The 18,408-nt window shown below is 36.2% G+C and overlaps 1 protein-coding gene across 1 annotated transcript in view; it reads left to right on the plus strand.

Moving 5' to 3' along the window:
• LOC118192864 (amine oxidase [flavin-containing]-like) overlaps positions 1-18,408 on the plus strand; it is a 115,122-nt gene that overhangs the window by 11,138 nt on the left and 85,576 nt on the right. Inside the window, 3 exon segments of the mRNA XM_035363887.2 lie at positions 8,819-8,913; positions 10,134-10,271; positions 10,408-10,515. Of these exon segments, the coding sequence (XP_035219778.2) occupies positions 8,819-8,913; positions 10,134-10,271; positions 10,408-10,515 (341 nt within the window).

Here is an 18,408-nt window from a genome sequence, read left to right on the forward strand (position 1 = left end):
TCCTTACGCATCTTGATCCGCCTAGCACCACAGACTTTTTGGTCAGCTAACTCGGAAACGAACTCTTCTTCTGAAACACACAGAAGGTCGATTTCCGAAATAACACCTCTACAATAATTCAGAGTTTTATGCGCTGACACAGTTATAGCTACATTTCCAAGTTTGGTTTGTGACAAAAGGGAAGCAGATTGGGTTGGTGAGACAGTATCTATAAGCAGGTCTCCAGAACGGAGACGCTTTATGTTCTCTGGTTCACCTATGCAAGAACGGATATATTTGCTTACAACGAAAGGGGACATCTTTTGCAGTTCACCAGAGGGACTCGAGACTACAAGGAAGCGTGGATTATCAGTGATTACTTTGGCATTTGCATCGGTACGTATTTTCTTAGTAAGAGATTTATCAATTATTTCAATACTTTGGTCGTTTTCATTTGATTTGAGAAGAAACATAGAAGCCATATTTAAGAAAGAAAAGATTCGGGTCCGACGGCCCCGCCCACCACGGAGCCCAACAAGGGAACACAGATTCCTGTGTTAGGGCTAGCCGGACCTATACGCAAACTGAAGCCCCACAGTCGGCTTTCCCGAAAGCAGGTACTCCCGAGAGCTTGACCCCAAGCCACTGACACAACGACTAGTGACCAGCCGATTGACACCCGTGAGGACGACTAAGGTGCCTCCCGTTTAGCTGAAGCAGAGGCCAAAGCAGTGTGTTGGGGACAGTACCTCGCCCCTCAACTACCAGGACCCTCCTTTCCAGCGACACGGGTCTCCACGCACTTCAAACACGTGGGCAGTTTTCTCGCCATTTGAAAATTGGACGCAAGGGTTGTTCCAGTTTCTCGTGACGAGCCCCAAACTCCGTAGAGAGAAACCACAAGGGAGAAGGGAAGGAGAAAAGTTCCAGTTAAGAGGAGAGGAGATGGAAAAGAGGATAGATCACTGGGGCTCCAGGATCGTGACACCCGTCTCATCAAGAAGATGATCCCCTGAAGGGCTAGGGTTCCTCGGGATTGCCACCCCCATACTCACAAAAGTGAGCCCCCTGAGGGTTATGAACTTAAAAATTTCCTTATCCGATAACATGAAAAGTTCACCATATTCGTCTTCCGTTATATCTTCCGTCTCATCATTGAATTCTGTTTCATCTTCACCATCACTGTTATTCTGATCTGTAAATAAATAATCATATTCCATTCCATGTAGATTGCTAGATATACTACACTTTTTTCATGAGTCTAGAATTATATCTGATCTAATTTCATTCCATGCTTTTATTATCCACCCACACAATATTCATATACTGGCCTGGCTTCCTTGGCCTCTTTTCCTTTTCTTTCTCCTTGCCTTAGGTGTTCACTTCATAATTGTGGCTATAAATGACTACAGAAAGAGTTGTATATCTAACTGTGAATTCCATGAATTCGGATCAGAAGTGCATACTTACCTCAAATAATAAACTCCTTTTTTGGAAACCCTAGAACAACATTCTTGTGCACAGCTGCATTGAATACAAAGCACCCTCTTTGTAGAATTATTTAATCCCTCAAGCATTTTCCCCCGCACACATTTTGTTCTCCTTATCGCATTCTGAATTCAGTAACTATACCATTGTTCGAAAGCCTCGTAAAAATCTTCGAATAAATGACTTCAAAAGATAAGAGCATCGCGCATGCAGCTTTCAGGCTTCTTCATAAAGGAAAGGTACGCGTTATGCTGCGAATATACCTAAAAACTACAAAATGTAGTTTGAAATTATAGGTGTACGTTTTACACTGGTGCCCGTTATGATCCCGAATGTATGGTAATCTGTTTGATGAGGCAGCAATTTTACATTTTCTTTATTCATTTATGATATTCTCTTTATCTTATTAGCTTTTCTGAAAGATAAACAAAAATCTGTCTGAAAATTAAAGAAATTCTTATCATTTAAAAATAGTGTTTCGAGACGTTATTCATGAGAATAATAAGAAGCTCCGCAGCTGAAAGCAAGAAGCAAGATGCTTCTTCATATTTATTTCGTGTTCCCAGGTTAATCCCACTGTTTTCAACTGTTTTTTCTTCCCACTGTTTTCAAAATAGACGCATTAGCCTTGATTTCGATTTATCACCAAAGGGTTACTGTGAAGGTTAAAGTCAATACAAAGAAAGTACAATTACTTCGTTACTAAGCTATCTTATTGTGGTATGTTGCTTTTCGCTTGTTTCAAAACAAGTATTTTATGTTCAAAGTATTCTGTTCTTTCGCAAAAATAATTTTGTGGAGTAAATTTTTTTCCTTGAATTAAACTGAGTCTATGCAATCCCTGTCACACTGTTTCAAAGTTGAAGTTGTAGGATCGTGTTTTCTTTGGTAACACTGCTAGATCCTATTAAGGAACCCAGCGACTTCTCCCACAGGTATAAAGAAAACTAGCACACAAGAAGAGTAAAAATAACCATTTATAGTAGAAGTTTACAATTGGGTGCCCTTTGTTTTTTGGCGATTCTTTTTTGACGCCAAGATCGGCGACAGGAAGGCTCAATTTCAAGATGGCCGTTACAGAAAACCAAACTAAGAAGTTAAAGAATTGCACAAACTCTGTGTCCATGTACACATCTATCTGTTTTAACTTTAAAAAAATCCTAGAATTGCACACTGCCTTAAATTTGTCCATGTACACATCAATCTATTTTCATTTAAATAAAATCAGGAAGCTGAAACAAAGTTAAAACTATCATGGTAACCAGAAGTGAGGTTTCATCGCCAAAATTTAAAAAAAAAAAAGAAAAAAGAAGAAGAAAAAGAAAAAAAAAATTGTCGCTAATCGAAGGGGCACCCAATTCTACACTAGAACCCCATTTATTATTATTCAAACTCTGAACAGAAGAAGCACGTTATTCGTGCTTGCAATAACACCGACAACTTCCTGTGGAACTTAAAAATCGTTACACAATAAATGCGAAACTAAAGAGTAGCGCTGGAATAACACTTTAAGTTTACGGAAGTTTAGGCTAACTAGGTTGACTCAACAGCCTACCCGACGTGATAATTGTTTAACTGGCGAAAAATAAGTATCAGCAACTCCGCGTAACAGCTAGGACAGACTCGCAACGTGCACTGGCTAGAGAAAACACGCTCTGAAGAAACTGCAAGATTCACCCATTTAAATACTCACTTCTCTTGATTTTAAATTTGTGTCCTGGTGATGAAATGCGAGAGGAAGTTGAAGAGTTCAGGAAAGACAACAAAAAAATTAAATAATTGGTTAATTGAACTAAGACAAGCACTGCAAAGTAGACATCGATCTATTTCATTATTGTAAAAAGTGCGTTAGACCTTAAGAGTTATTAGTCTCAAAAGGGCATTTTGTGTCGTTCACTTTCTCCGTTGATTCCATTTTCGAACTGTTGCCACCAAATATTATCGCCACATTTGAGGAAATTGAACAATGAAGAATTCGCATGAATGTATGAATATCTCCCGCATTGTGAAAAAACAACGGTACCTAGAGCCCTCAAATTTTGAATAACGTAGTCCTCCTATCGAACATGGGCACTTGGAAGATCGAATTTTGAATTTGTTTTACTATCCATTTCAAATTTTGTAAAACTTTAACGAATTTTTTATTAAAATACTCAACGAATTCAAAACGAGCAGTGGCAACATTGTTACAAAAGAAATATTTTATGTCCGGCGCGCGAGACTGTGTATCTGAAATTCTAAAGATATGCTGTTTTTAAATATTATGTAATATTACTATTGAATTGAATTTTATGTTGTTTAAGTGCAATGAACATGATATTTAATAAATAAAGGTAACAAACAAAATGTGAAAGAACGCCCTTATGGGCATAATATAAAATCTGAAAGCGTTCAGATTTTCTTTTCCTTTCTTTTTTTGTAACTTTTTTGTGAAGATTTATTTTGAATACGCAGCGTTTATGCTTTATTTATATTTAGAGTTTCGTTTTCTCCCAATTCTGACCAAAATATTTTAGTTACAATCTATTTCGTTATCTGCCAGTTGTCAGCAGTTTTTCGCTTATCAGCGTTGGCAATTATTTTCAGCGCTCTTACACGGACTCGGTTATCTTATCCGTTGAAGGACGTTAAATCAAATTCAGATTAATATTTATTATTTGCCCACTTACGCGAGGAAAAAATGTGAATTATATTTTGTATTCTTTTTCCTTATTTAAAGTTCTTCATGAAATATTACCGGGAAAAGATTTTTTATTCAGCATTTGAATTTGGAACGCAAATAAACGGATGCTGAAGTTGTTGGAAAGAAGAAAAACTTCTCAAACGGGTAATTTACAATTAAAACTGCCCATAATTAATACTAACTGTTAACTACTGAAAATATAACCGAAAAGAAGAATATATGATATATTATTCAGCATTTAAAAAAAAAATATCTAATACCATGATATTAAAAACTGTGAAATTTCTGAAGAAAGCCCAATAAAGCATACTCTTTATTTATAAGCAGAAAATCGACACTACTAAAATCTATGCGCTTCTGTCTGTTTGATTGTTTGTTTGTGGCATTATCTCCTCCGGAACGGCGCGCAGTTGAAAAGGTACCCCCCGGATTCCAAAAATTCGTGAGAAGCCATTTCGACCATTCTCATCTTCGTACAACTTTAATTAATGGATTATTAATTAAAAAATCTGAAAACGCTAATTTTCGATCTCATTTTTCGGAGCGGCAACGGTCTCGCATGCTGGAGATAAAAATTTACTTTATTTCGAGAAGTGTTGCCACTGCTTGCTTTCAAATCGTAGAGACTGTTAATAAAAAATTGCTAAATTTTACAAAATATGAAATAAAAATAGCATTCCCAAACATTAAATATATTATTCCCAATTCCAAAAATTCGTGGGAAGCCATTTCGACTGTTCCCATCGTCGTTCGTTTTTAATTAGCCGAGATATTAATTAAAAACTCTAAAAGCACTAATTTTCGCACTCATTTTTCCGAGTGGCAACAGTCTCGCTTGCTGGAGATAAAAATGCTTTATTTCGAGAAGTGTTGCCACTGCTGGCTTTCAAATCGTAGAGATTGTTAATAAAAATTTGCTAAATTTTACAAAACATGAAATAAAAATAGCATTCTCAAACATTAATATATTATTCCCAATTCCAAAAATTCGTGGGACGCCATTTCGACTGTTCCCAGCTTCGTTAGTTTTTAATTAGCTGAGATATTAATTAAAAACTTAATTAGCTGAGGTATTAATTAAAACACTAATTAGCTGAGATATTAATTAAAGCACTAAAGTGTTTTTAATTAGCTGAGATATTAATTAAAGCACTCATTTTCGCACTCATTTTTCCGAGTGGCAACAGTCTCGCTTGCTGGAGATACGTAAAAAATACTTTATTTCGAGAAATGTTGCTATTGCTCGCTTTCAAATCGTAGAATTTGCTAATCATATATTTGTAAGTTTTACAAAATATGAAATAAAAGTGAAATGAGCTGACATGAGTTTGACCGCAGGAAATACGTTTACATTCTTGACCAACCTTAAGAATACAGGTTGAACTTCTGTGAGGAGCTCCACATTTACAGCACCTTTCATCGTTGAAAACATATATGTTGGGTATGCTCAAACCTCTTGGCATATTGAGAAAATGTTATTACATTAAATTAAATTTAAATCATGACGTCATACGTATTAATATGAAGTGTCAAAAATTTTTGTTTCCTGGTGCGGCAATAAAAAAATATTTGCGAATTGGTTGTTACTTAGAAAGTATGAACTAATTTCTTTCATACTGAAATGTTTACATATGTTTGCTTTTCAGGGGTTCATAGAACTTACAAATGTTGCTTTGACTGCAGCCCACTGCTAAATCTTTAATAGTTGAAATGATTTTCATTCGCAATTTCAGCCAAGAAATTTATTATCACGTCAGGTTTCTGCTGACCAATCAGAACGGATCATATTTGACTTCGTTCATCGTTTACGAATCCCGATAGCTTACCCCATTTCCTAATTTGCAGATTTGCTGCATTTCCTTAAGTTACGAAATAAATTTAAGGTATTTTAATATTCCTGCAATACCTTTCGGGAATTTTTTTATTTCTTGGAGAAATATTCCAATAAAAATGTATCGGAATTCCAAGACAACGAAATTGCAAGATCAATGGTTGTAAACAGTAGTTAAGATGTTATATCATTAACTTCGTAGTTTTGAAGTAACTCCGAATTTTGAAACTTGAGCGAGCACACGATTCTCTTCATGAGTTTCCCTCATATGCGGTTTCAAAAGCGAAAGTGTTTTTTTTAGGAAAACCAGTTTGTTAGGATTTTTTTCTTTCCTTAAAACAACTCCGGAGGTCATTTACAGTCACCCCCGGGGTTGACTATCATTTCGGTTTGGAATCTAGGATCTGTACTTAGGCAGGCTTGGCTCCGGGGGTATAAAAACATACAACCGTATTCCTACTTACCGTATATTCCGGTGTATAACTCGAAATTTTAACGCCAAAAATGTGACAGAAATTTACGGGTAAAAATGATAGATTAAAAATACGGAAAAAATCAGCATACAATAGTTACATTTTTTACGTGCTCTTATACTGTTTATTTAAAAGAAATTACATACCTTTAAAAATTTTTTCATTATCTCGCAACGGGAAAAGTTCGTCATGTTCGTCTTCCGTTATATCTTCAGACACATCATCAATTTTTGTTTCATCTTCACCATCACTGTTACTCTGATCCATAAATAATCATCATCTGTTCCATCTTTCACCAACAGCAAACATCCTTGCTGCAGCACGATTTCCATTTTCTTTTGCAAACTGAAAGATTTTGCATTTGACACTACCACTCTGTTGTTTCATTTGGCAGCAGCCATATTTACTACTAAAAGGAAGGCTAAGTCAATTGTACTTTAACTAAAACCATGCTCACTTTAAAATCACGGCTTCAAATGACCACAGAAAGATAAAACATCTGAATTATGATTCCGCGAATTCTTTCGGGTTGGAAGTGCATTCTTACTCCAAATTATACCCCTTTTTTCTCGAAATTCTACAATAGCATTATTTTGGACATCTGCACTGAATACAATGCACCCTATTTGCAGGCATATTTACAGCCTTAAGCATTTAACCCGCGCACGTATTCTTCCACTTACCGCTTGTCAATTTGGTATGCCATTGTTTGAAAGGCTAGGATAAATCTTCGAATAAGTGACTCCAAAAGATCAGAGCACTGCACACGTATCTTTTAGGTTTCTTCGTAAGGAAGTGGAAGCGCGTTATACGGCGAATATACATAAAAATTAAAAAATATAGCTCGAAATTATACAGAGTGTACCGTAAATGTTGCGACAAACTTCTAGAGGAGGTATGGCACATCATAAGGATTAAGAATTGCATAGAAACCCATGCCTGAAAATGTCAGGGGAATGCGCTGTTCCACCAAATGTGAGGCGCAACATGTGATTCCAACATAATGGGGCGCTGCTCATTTCGGATTGGATTTTCGCAGCCATTTGAACTGATCATTCTCTCATCGATGGTTTGGGCGTAGTGGAGCGATTTTCTGGCTCTCACGCTCACCCGATTTATCGAACCTTGATTTCTTTTCGTGGAGAGCCATCAAAAGTGTCGTATATCACGATTCTGTTGTGTCTGAAATGGATCTCGTGGCAAGACTCGCCTGCGCAGCTGCTACAATTAAAGAAACTTCCAGTGTGTTTGAACATGTCTGGCAATAAATGGTCCATCGTTGCCAGGCGTGTTTGGCGTCTGATGGTGCAAACTTCGAGCATCTATTGTAACATTCAAGCTGTCGTACACCATTTGTATCCATGTCCAATAAATGTTTAAAATTAATCACTCTTTTGTTTCCTTTCCCATCTTCTACCTTTGCTAACACTTACCCCTGATATTTCCGGGTATAGATTCCTATGCAATTCTTAATCCTTATGATGGCCCTACCTTCCCTAGAAGTTTGACGCAACATTTACGGTACACCCTATAGATGTGCGTTATACACCGGTGCACGTTATACCCCGGAAAATACCGTACATCTATCTGAGAGGTTAGTGTGACGGAGCAGTCATCAATGATGACGATTCAAATACTTCTAAATCATGCGTAGTTTGTTGGAAAAAACCACCTCCACATAAGGGTTGTTGGAAAAAACCACCTCCACATAAGGCTTGTTGGTTGGTAAAAGCTTCGGACCGGTGTGCTGATAAAGTCGCAAAGTGCGACTCTTTCGGTCTAACCCTGCCTCCAACCCAATAAGAAGAATACGAACTAACGAGCGAGACCCCCGTAGTCGCATTAAAGTGCATAAGTGGGTACAAATCTTCTTTGAGCTGTGTGCAGGCGACGTAGGGAATAAGTGGTTTAAGCCAAGTAGCGTTACCAGGCAACCAGTCTGTTCTACGTCACAAAATCTGGTTTAAGGCTCTTGGCATAAAGTTCGAAATTTTCAACTTTAGGTCGACTTGGGATAAACATCTACCAATCAGAGCGAACGCGAGAAACATGAATGGGAAAACAGAGCGGGAAAGCTGTAGAGACATCCTTCGCACGCGCAAATTTAGCTTCACTAAGTGGGTGCGGCTTAGGCCCTGTGTCGCAGGTGTGAACGGAATTCCCGCATTTTATTTGTTGGGACTATGCCTCTGTGACATTAACGTCGCCGTCTGAACGTAGTCTTATTTTCCTTACCACGTCCTTTCGTAGTGTAATTAGAAGCAAGTTTAATTATTCATAATCATGAGTGAAGGAATATGAATGAAGTTTGAATGCTTTTGCTATATTTATTTCTTGTTTCTAAGACAGACTTTTATATTTCAGGTCTGAGTGCTGCTAAAGGGTTGAAAGAATCCGGAATTAGTGTCGTTGTTCTAGAAGCCCGGGACCGTGTTGATGGACGCACGCACACTAAAAAGGTTATACCTACTCGTAATTTCAGAATTTTATTTCCTGAATATTCTTTGATAATCTTTCTATTAGGTAATAAAGGAATCAATATTCATCAGGTATTATTTTAATGATGACGCTTTCATAGGTTCCTAGTAAGGGAGAAAAAAGTACAGTTTTTCCCCGTTTTTCTTTCTACGTCACGTATCTCGAAGTGTGCTTCAACATTTTAAGCTTACACTTAAGTTCGATGCATATCGGCAATGTGTATAATATATCTCATATATTTCATTAATTTAGTGAGTAGATATGATTGAGATTTGTAAAACTCAGCAAGCAGACTTATTGAAATTGATGATGGTAATGAAATCGTATGTAAATTGGGGCTTCTGTTTTTAAATATGTAGAAACTCAGGATTTTAAGGTATCCGACTATGTTTCGCACTCAAAATTTGGAAAATAATACAAATGAATCTATTGTTGTTGTTAGTTTGCAGAATACTACTTGAAATGATACAAAATGGTAATAATTAGTATAATTTTATAATTTCTTTCTTACACTTTGGCTTAAAACTTGCAAAAATGTCATAATTACTAGCTACGTTCTCAAAAAGTATTTTACTTTTATATTTGCCTTAATTATTAATGGACTGAAATCTAAGTTATAAAGTAAAATGCCTATTAAATGTATTTGTTTGAGTACATGCGTTAGCTATTTTTCGAAAAATTTCTCACTTTTCTTTTAAAAAAACTGTGAAAAATTTTTAGATGTTCAATCCATTTAATGAATAATATCTCGTAGAATATTTGTGCAAAAATTTCATAAAATTACTATTGTAATATTTCAAATTAAAATATTTTCTTTAACAGAAGAGTTGAAAAAAATTAAGTTTAAAAAAAAAATAAATTTAATGTAATGTCATTTCAGAAAAAGTCCGATTTTGCGTCAGAATACCTATGTTAGAACAATGCTACATATAAATGCAATATATTTCCTAAGTTACGCTTTCAAGACATGAAAAACACAAATTTGATGAATCGACCCAGGACGACCGGATATATAGAACTGTCCACCCGCTTTTTTCTTTGGAGAGTGTACATTTAAGTGATTAACCATTAAGCTAGCTTAAACACTAATGTCAGTTTTGTATTAAACAATTATTTATAGAGAACAATAGTATTCCATAAGTTAATCGAATGTATGATTGCAATTTCTCTAGTTTACCGTAGTCTGATTTTTCAATTTTAGGATCCCAAAGTCAATTATGTGGACATCGGAGGTTCTTATGTTGGACCAACACAAAATCGTCTTCTTCGCATGGCCAAAGAACTTGGAATAGAAAATTATAAAGTAAACGAAGTCGAAGATATTTTGCATTACAAAAATGTAAGTAAAATTTCGTCTGATACTATATAACTAACATTAATTCAAGCTTAAATAAAACAGAAATAAAATATTTACAGGATTTCGATTTTCGATGTTCATATTTGAAGTAAATTTGATCAGAGATTCTTATTTTTAGGGAAGACGAACGCGCTTTAGAACTAGGACATTACCTGGAAGAAGAAATCCTTTCGTCGCCATGGATATTAACAACATTATGTGGCTTATGGATAAAATGGGCAAAGAGGTAAAAAATGCTTTGTAGAAACTATTTTAATTATTTGATGATAGGAAATTTAAACCACATTTAAATTTTATAAACATAGTGAGTGAGTTGAGTGAGTGAGTGAGTTTTTTTGCGCAAAAACCAATGATGATTATCATGCGCCAAACAAATGGTGGGATGACCTGATTTAGAAATGAAATACTTATTAATAAAAATTATTAAAAAGCTACATGTACCAAATCCAGTGGGTGGAGTCATATGAAAAAACCTGGTAAAAGCACACATTAAAATACAAAATCTGCTGAACAGATTACACTAAGTAATAAAAGCCAGTCTCTTTTAAATAATAAAATAAATTACAATTGACCTCTCTTCCGACTAAACGGTCGAGAGGTAAGTCACAGCTATTAAAATATTTCTGACGAAGACTGTTAAAACAGGGACACTCAATTAAAATATGACGAACAGATAGACAAACATTACAATTTGAACAAAAAGGCTCATTCTCAGCTTTTAAAAGGGATGTGTCACTCTAGTGTGACCAATTCTGAGGCGAGTCAAAAGAACTTCCTCCTTACGATTTCTAGTTAATTCCCAATGCTCAATTCTAGACTTTACATGTCTTAACTTGTTTTGAATCTGAACATCCCAAAGTTGCTGCCATTTTTTTTTTAATCTTCTCTTTCACAACACAACAAATGTCTCCAAAAGGGATGAGGCGACTGGACAGTTCAACACCACATTTCGCTGTGATATCTGCCAGGTCTTTTCCTTTTATTCCCACATGCCCGGGAACCCGGCAGTACAGGATTTCATATCGACGACTCGTTAAGTTTATATGTAACTTCAGAATATCCACTATGACTGGATTTTGAGTATAAGAAAAAGCTTCTAATGATTTAAGCGGAATACAAGAGTCTGTATAAACTATAAACTTTTTGTGGCACAGCCTTGAGATGTACAAAAGACTATAATATATTGCAGTTAGTTTGGATGTTAAGACAGAGAAAGCATGGTTCAAGCGTTTGCCCTCCATGTGATCTTCAATTACAAATGCCATCCCGACATGATCTTTTGACTTTGATCCATCTGTATAGACTGGAAGATAACTGCTATATTTGTGCCTGTGCTCAGTGAAGAGTTATCTGTAAATGATCTCGTTAGTGCTTGCCTTCGCATGATGCTTGAAAACATCAAGCAGCTGAATCCGTTCATTTTCCCAAGGTGGGATTTCAAAATTCTGTACTGCTTGGGGGCGCATATCAGAGAGGGAAAGTTCCTCGATGACAGGGCGAACTCTTAAAACAAAGGTAGGAACACAGGATGGACGTGTTTCATATAATGTGTTACAGTATTATAAACATGGTATTTCGATGATACGAGGTGTGACACAAAGAAAAACGTGACTGTGTAGCTTGAAAAAAGAGTGGTGTTGGCAACTGCTGTTTTGGTGACATCATCTCACACACCTAGTATATTGAAGTACTAAAAAGACTTCGTGAACAAGTTAGAAAAAAAAAAAAAAAGCCACAGTTGTGGAGTGATGGATGGCTGTTGCACCAGGATAATGCACCCGTTCACACAGCCTCATCTGTCAATCAGTTTCTAACCAGCAAAAACATTACTGTGATGGGGCAACCTCCTTATTCACCTGATTTGGCTCCATGTAACTTTTTTATTTCCTATAGTTAAATCTTGCTTAAAGGGAATCCATTTTACCTCAATCTCCTCAAGGGCCTTCCAAAAACCTCGTTGCAGAACTGTTACCAGCAACGGCCGCACCGAATGTAAAAGTATGTGAGTTTTGAAGGTGATAATGTTGCCAACTGATTCTGTAAATACAATGATTTATTGAACCAGTCTCTTTTTTTTGTGTGTTTGGGTCACACCTCCTATTTTCATGGGCAGTGAGCTCTAATTGTCGGAAATTTATGCGGGAATAACGAGTTAATCTCCAAAAATTCTGTTTCATAAATTTGCAAATTTATCAAACAATGTTCCAGAACTATCAACTTGTTTCACCAAATCAACTGAGAAGGTAGAATTCCCTGATTTTTAAATACTTGAAATTATTTTAGCTAATACGAAACTTTTACTTAACATCAAAACGTTATGTTAAATATAAAAACTGATTGTAAGAGCTTCATTTTTTTTTCTCCAGTTATTTTCCTCATAGTAGACTCGTGTGCAAAATTAACAGAATTTCCAAATTATATCTATTTTAACGATACGTATTGAACGTTTAACGTGAGGTACCTATTATACTGCCGAAGAATTATACAAATACTCAGAGTCGAATACGTAAGCGTACAAGTGCGTGTCTGTTGAGTTGTGATTGTGATGGAGATATAAGTGCACGAGGGGGCTTTCAGCGATTTATGCGCTCGTAGTCCTTCACGACAGTCGCCGTATTTCTCCCAAGAGTTACGCAAATTTTTTAAGGTTGAAAGGTATATTTTAATTTTACAACAGTTCTTTTAATTTTGAAACCCTTTCCTTTTAATTCTTGTTTCCACTTACATTTCCCTACCAGAATGAGATTTTAGAATGGCGTTGAATGCAAATGAGTTGGAAGAAGTATTTAAGGAAGGTTAAACTAACTTCTGTAAAGAGTGCTACGAGTCTTTAGTGGCACGTGTTTGCCTTCTGGCTAAATCACTCTTGAAGCTGTTACGCTCGGCAGTACTGTACGTAACTATTGATATTGGACGGCTAGTTTAATTTAAGGGCCAATCACACTAGATAATTGTGTCTTGCTTCGGCTATGTCTCGTTTAATTAATTTTAGTTTAGTTTCTTATTTTGGGTTAAAGTCTGATTAGAGGCTTTCCTGTAAGCCCGAGAAGGGGTCGACTGTTATCCTTATTTGAGTAGATAAAAGGGTATTTTAGCCCTTTTATCATGGGGTTGAAAACACAATAAGTTGCTACATAAAGGTTTGCTACCCTTTATGTAGCAACATATAACAAAGAGTATTTTAACCCTTGATATCAGCAATAAGTTGCAATAAGTTGCTACATAGGTTCCCTAGGCTCTTCGACGTTCTATCACCGAAAAAGGGCGAAGAACACTACAAGGATAAGGTAAAATGAGTAACCACGAACGTATGGATGACAAAATGAAGTGGGGAATTGCCAGTAGCCTGGAGGTAAACCAGTCACAAGCACAGGTGGCTACAGAGCTCAGTATAACGCGCACTGTCATCTGCAATTTGTGGAAGCAGTTTCAGAACACTGGGTCGATAACGAGAAGACCTGCAGAAGGTCGAACAAGATCAACAACGACGAATGAGGATCGTTATTTGGCACTATCAACTCGGCGACACAGGATTGTTAAAACATTACAGCAGTATGCTGCCAATGGAACCCGAGTTTCACGGTCTATAGTTGACGGAAGCTTAGTGAGGTAAGGCTGTATGCCACAAGACCTGTTGTTTGTGTCCCGCTCACTGCGACACAAAATTTTACGTGGACACCACATGACTTCCCTGTGCGGCTATTTTTTGCACATTTTTGACATCAAATTATGCACATTTTTGACGCATTTCATTTAAAATATTTCCCCAAATTTCATTAGAGATGTATTTCTCATTCAGTGAATTCAGTTCTCACTTCGGGACAAGAAAAAAGCACATAAAAACTCAAAACCTCTTCATTAAAAGTTGTAAAATGCAGAAGAACTTAAAATACCGAAAAACCGCTTAAAAAGCAATTTTTACAATTAAATTAGAGTTTAAATTAATTAAAATTAGACAGAAAGATAGTTATTTCGGCGCACAAAACTTTTGGCCCCACTCGGCAAAAAGACACCGAAGTCGGTGCAAAAACTGACTTAATTCACTATGCTACTAAGTTTCAAATGTAAAGAAATGGCGGCGTCGTTAGGCTTAGAAGAACTTAAACAACTTTTAAACTGTTGATAATTCTACAGCTATTGCATGCAGATTAACTAAAAGCATAAAAACCTTAACCGGAACATGAGTTATTAACGGATATTATAGAACTACTTTTAAAGCAAAAAAGGCACAATTTACCAAAGTATAAGAATAAAAAAAAACTTATGTCACCTAGCCGGGTAGCAGAAGCGGGTACATATATATATATATACTTATATTTATGTACTTTTGCTACGGCCGATTTCAACCAAAAAGGTAAGTGCACATCTACATGCTATATGAGTCCCATATGCAAAATTTCAACGTTCTGAGAGTTTTTGAGTTATGCGAGATACATACATATGTACATACGCATGTACGTACAAACATTACGAAAAAAATCTGTTCTGAATCCATTTTAAATCCATTTCACAATCCGTTTTGGGAAAAAGAGTCCTTTATTCTGTCTGTACGTACAGATGTAACGCAAAAGCATCGTTCAAATGGAATTAAGAGCTGTCAAAATGGATATTTTCATTGATATACGATACCCGAAAATTTTCGCGATAGCAATACTTCCTTTATTTCGTACAAGGAAGTAACAAGTAAGCGCATTTAACATGGTACAGCAACATGCGCCTTTGACCAGACTTCAGAGTACTATGTGTGTTTTACAGATAAATCAAGATTCTACCTGGACACTGATTATCAGCATACCTGTAATCTTGAAAGAGTCTGGAACACGATATTATCCCTCCCTCACAGTAGAGGATCATTACTGTGGTGGAGGTGTAATGGCTTGGCCAGGCATTATGTTGGACGGCCGCACATCCCTACATGAGTTTGACAAAGGCTGCCTGACTGCTACGATGTACAGAGAGGAGATCTTAGAGTCTCTTGTTCGTCTTTTCAGGGGCGCATTTGGTCCTGGGTTTATGTGTTAATGGACGACAATGCCCGTCCACATACGACTTACATGGTCGACGATTACTCACAAAGTGAAGATGTTCCTGATATGGATTGGCCAACTAGATCATCTGACCTTACAGCCTGATCAGACAGGCTGATCCTGTACAGCCTGTCTCGAACACTCTCGAGAGGGTAGTTTCATCACGTACTTTCCCTCTGGAGACCATCGTAGATTTAAAAACTGCCTTGCTACAGGAGTGGGATCTACTGCAACAGAAACCCCTCAGCTGCTTCCTGTCCAGCATGCCGTTACGCTGCGGACCTGTCTGGCTGTAAGAAGAGACCATATCCTGTATTAGTCTCATTTTTAGTTCGATATCGCAATGTGGATTTTGGACGTCCCGGCGCTATGAGTTTACAGATAATCATGGTACATAAAATGACATTTGAATGTTATATCACTTTCTTGTTAGAGAAACATATTCATACCAAATTTGACTAAAATCTGTCGATTAGTTTTTCAGAAATTCGGCAAAATGTGCAAATTTTCTTAATTTTGAACACGAGTGAAGTCAGTATCTTACAATCACAACTAAGTATTTTAACTTAACCAAGAGTACCGTTGAGTGCAAAATTGGGATAATGGAAAGAATTGCTTCAAATAAGATAAAATAAATACCCACCTAACAAAATTTTATTATTTTAAGAATTAAAATAAATAATTAAAAAATCTGAAAGTCTACAGATTTTATATTGCCTCCAAAAGGGTATTTTTCCCATTTACACATACATATGCGTTTCGAGAGCATTTTGGCTAACGCTTCTTTGGACTATAAATATTTAAAAAAACAGCATATCTTTAGAATTTCTGATAGAGAGTCTCTCGCGCTGGAGATAAAATATTTTATTCCACGCAGTGTGCTGCCACTTCTCGCTTTGAAATCGTTCAGTTTCTTAATTAAAAATTAGGGTACTTTTCAGTTTCGCCGGCGCAAATCTCGCCAAGCAGACTTTGTTGGCGACAACATACAGTATACCCATAAAAAATGTTAACAAATGTTAGTTCTAAGAATGTTTTATTTTGAAGGCATAAACATTTTAATTTGGCTTAAAATTTTGTAAAAAACAAATAAATAAAGACAATAAATTTGTAAAAAGCCATTAATTTAAGAATTTATTATGCTATCATGGTTCAACATCCTGATTCGCCGGTTCGTATCACGTGACCCCAAGTGATCTCACGGAAACTACGCTACTAAAATATAATTCTCTCAGTAATTATCTACATTAATTTCGAGTTAAATCTTAATTTGGAACACAAGTTTAAATGCGACATTTATTTCAATTCGTACGAATAGCTTATTGAGAAATTATGTAAAACTGCAGTGCTTTACTTCGCTAGTGCATTCTCAATAGAATTGATGAATTTAACCCTTGATTTTGCCTTTTCTATATTTTCGCCTTCCGGTGAGCGGTGTCATTGCATCCTAATTAACTTAATTATCGCGAATGGTCTTAGGGCTTAAAATTTAATTATCTTTGTAAATATGCTATGTAATTGTATGCCAGTATTGAAAGAAACAATCAATTTGGTAAGAAATGGCTGCGATTTGTTTTGAAAATGAGGCGTAAAAGGTTACCAGCGAAGATATTCCGTTTGGCATCACTTGTACCATTATTGGCGACTTTATCGTTTGCGCCGGCAAAACGGAAAAATACCAAAATTCGTTAAGTTTAAAAAATATGAAATAGGTAATAAAACAAATTCGAAATTCAAGACTGGGCTTTTAGGTGCCCATATTCGGGTGGAGGACTACGTTATTCAAATTTTGATAGCTCTGGGTATCGTTTTTTCACAATGCGAGAAACATACATACATTCATGCAGATTCAACATTATTTAATTTCTTTAAATATTCCTTCCGTCCCAAACTAGTTGCTACATTTAGGTCGAATATTTTGTCCCAAATTAGTAACTGCATATGAAGTAGGTGGAGTTATAAATAATTTTCGCTGCAGTTTACTAGATCGGCAGCAGTAAAAGAGAGTGGAATGTGATCTCAGTATCAAAGAAGAATGCTTAGAAGATGGATGGAATTTACAGCTACAAGGTCAACTTCCAAGCAGTCCAAATTTAAATGTAGATCTTTGGGTTTTTTTTAACGTAATACAGTCATTGCAGCATCAGATGACCACAAACAATATTGACAACTTAATTGATGCTGTTGAAGTCGCTTTTCAAAATATAGAAGTAGAAAACCTCGATAATGTATTTTTAACTTTACAAACATGTATGAAAAACATTATGATGTCAGATGGAGGCCACTCGTACAAAATAACACATCTCAATAAGGAGAAACTACGTTGTCAAAATCTTCTTCCGTGAAACCTGGCATATAATCCCGAAGCTATATTAAGTGCAAGAACTTGCTTAATTATCAATCACAATTGCTATATTTGCGATTAAAATTATCACAAATCGGTATTTTCGTTCTCATTTTCTACTTTCCACAAATGTAGCACTTATTTTGGGACAATTTTTTCGAAGCAAACTGACAGAGTTTGCATTCTTTTAAGCCGCGTCCCATTTTGTAAGGATTGTACCCTCAGCAGTAATGTGTAATTTTGTAAGGATCACCATTTTGTAAGGACTCTACCACCAGAAGGATCATTTTCTTCCATTACTGGTGGAAGAGTCCTTACAAAATGGGGCGTGGCTCAAAAGTGTGAAAAACCTGGAATTTTTTAACTAATTTGGTAATGATTTAAGAAGGGAATCCTTGGTAAGTAAATTTTGTTGATTGATAGTATAGTATCCAAACATGTTCAAAACAAAATCCTAAAATCATGAGTATCAATAAGCAGTACAAAAGTATTTAAATGTAGTAACTAATTTGGGACAGAGGGAGTTTAATACAGGGTGATAATATTTAGTGGCAGCAATTTGAAACCATGGACTTTATAAGAGATAGACTAACCCAGTGGGCGGGGCGCGTGTCACCGACATGTCGGCTAGAAAGAGTACGGACGATCTGGTTTACTTTAACACTGAAACCTATGTCGTTTGTATCACATAACTCTTTAATTATTAAATGTGATAAGTTGTAAAATTTTACTTTGGAACTTTGGGGTG

The sequence above is a fragment of the Stegodyphus dumicola genome, chromosome 11, assembly GCF_044657685.1.
Source record: "Stegodyphus dumicola isolate Sdum_Otavi_A_Nest chromosome 11, ASM4465768v1".
Taxonomy (NCBI): domain Eukaryota; kingdom Metazoa; phylum Arthropoda; class Arachnida; order Araneae; family Eresidae; genus Stegodyphus; species Stegodyphus dumicola.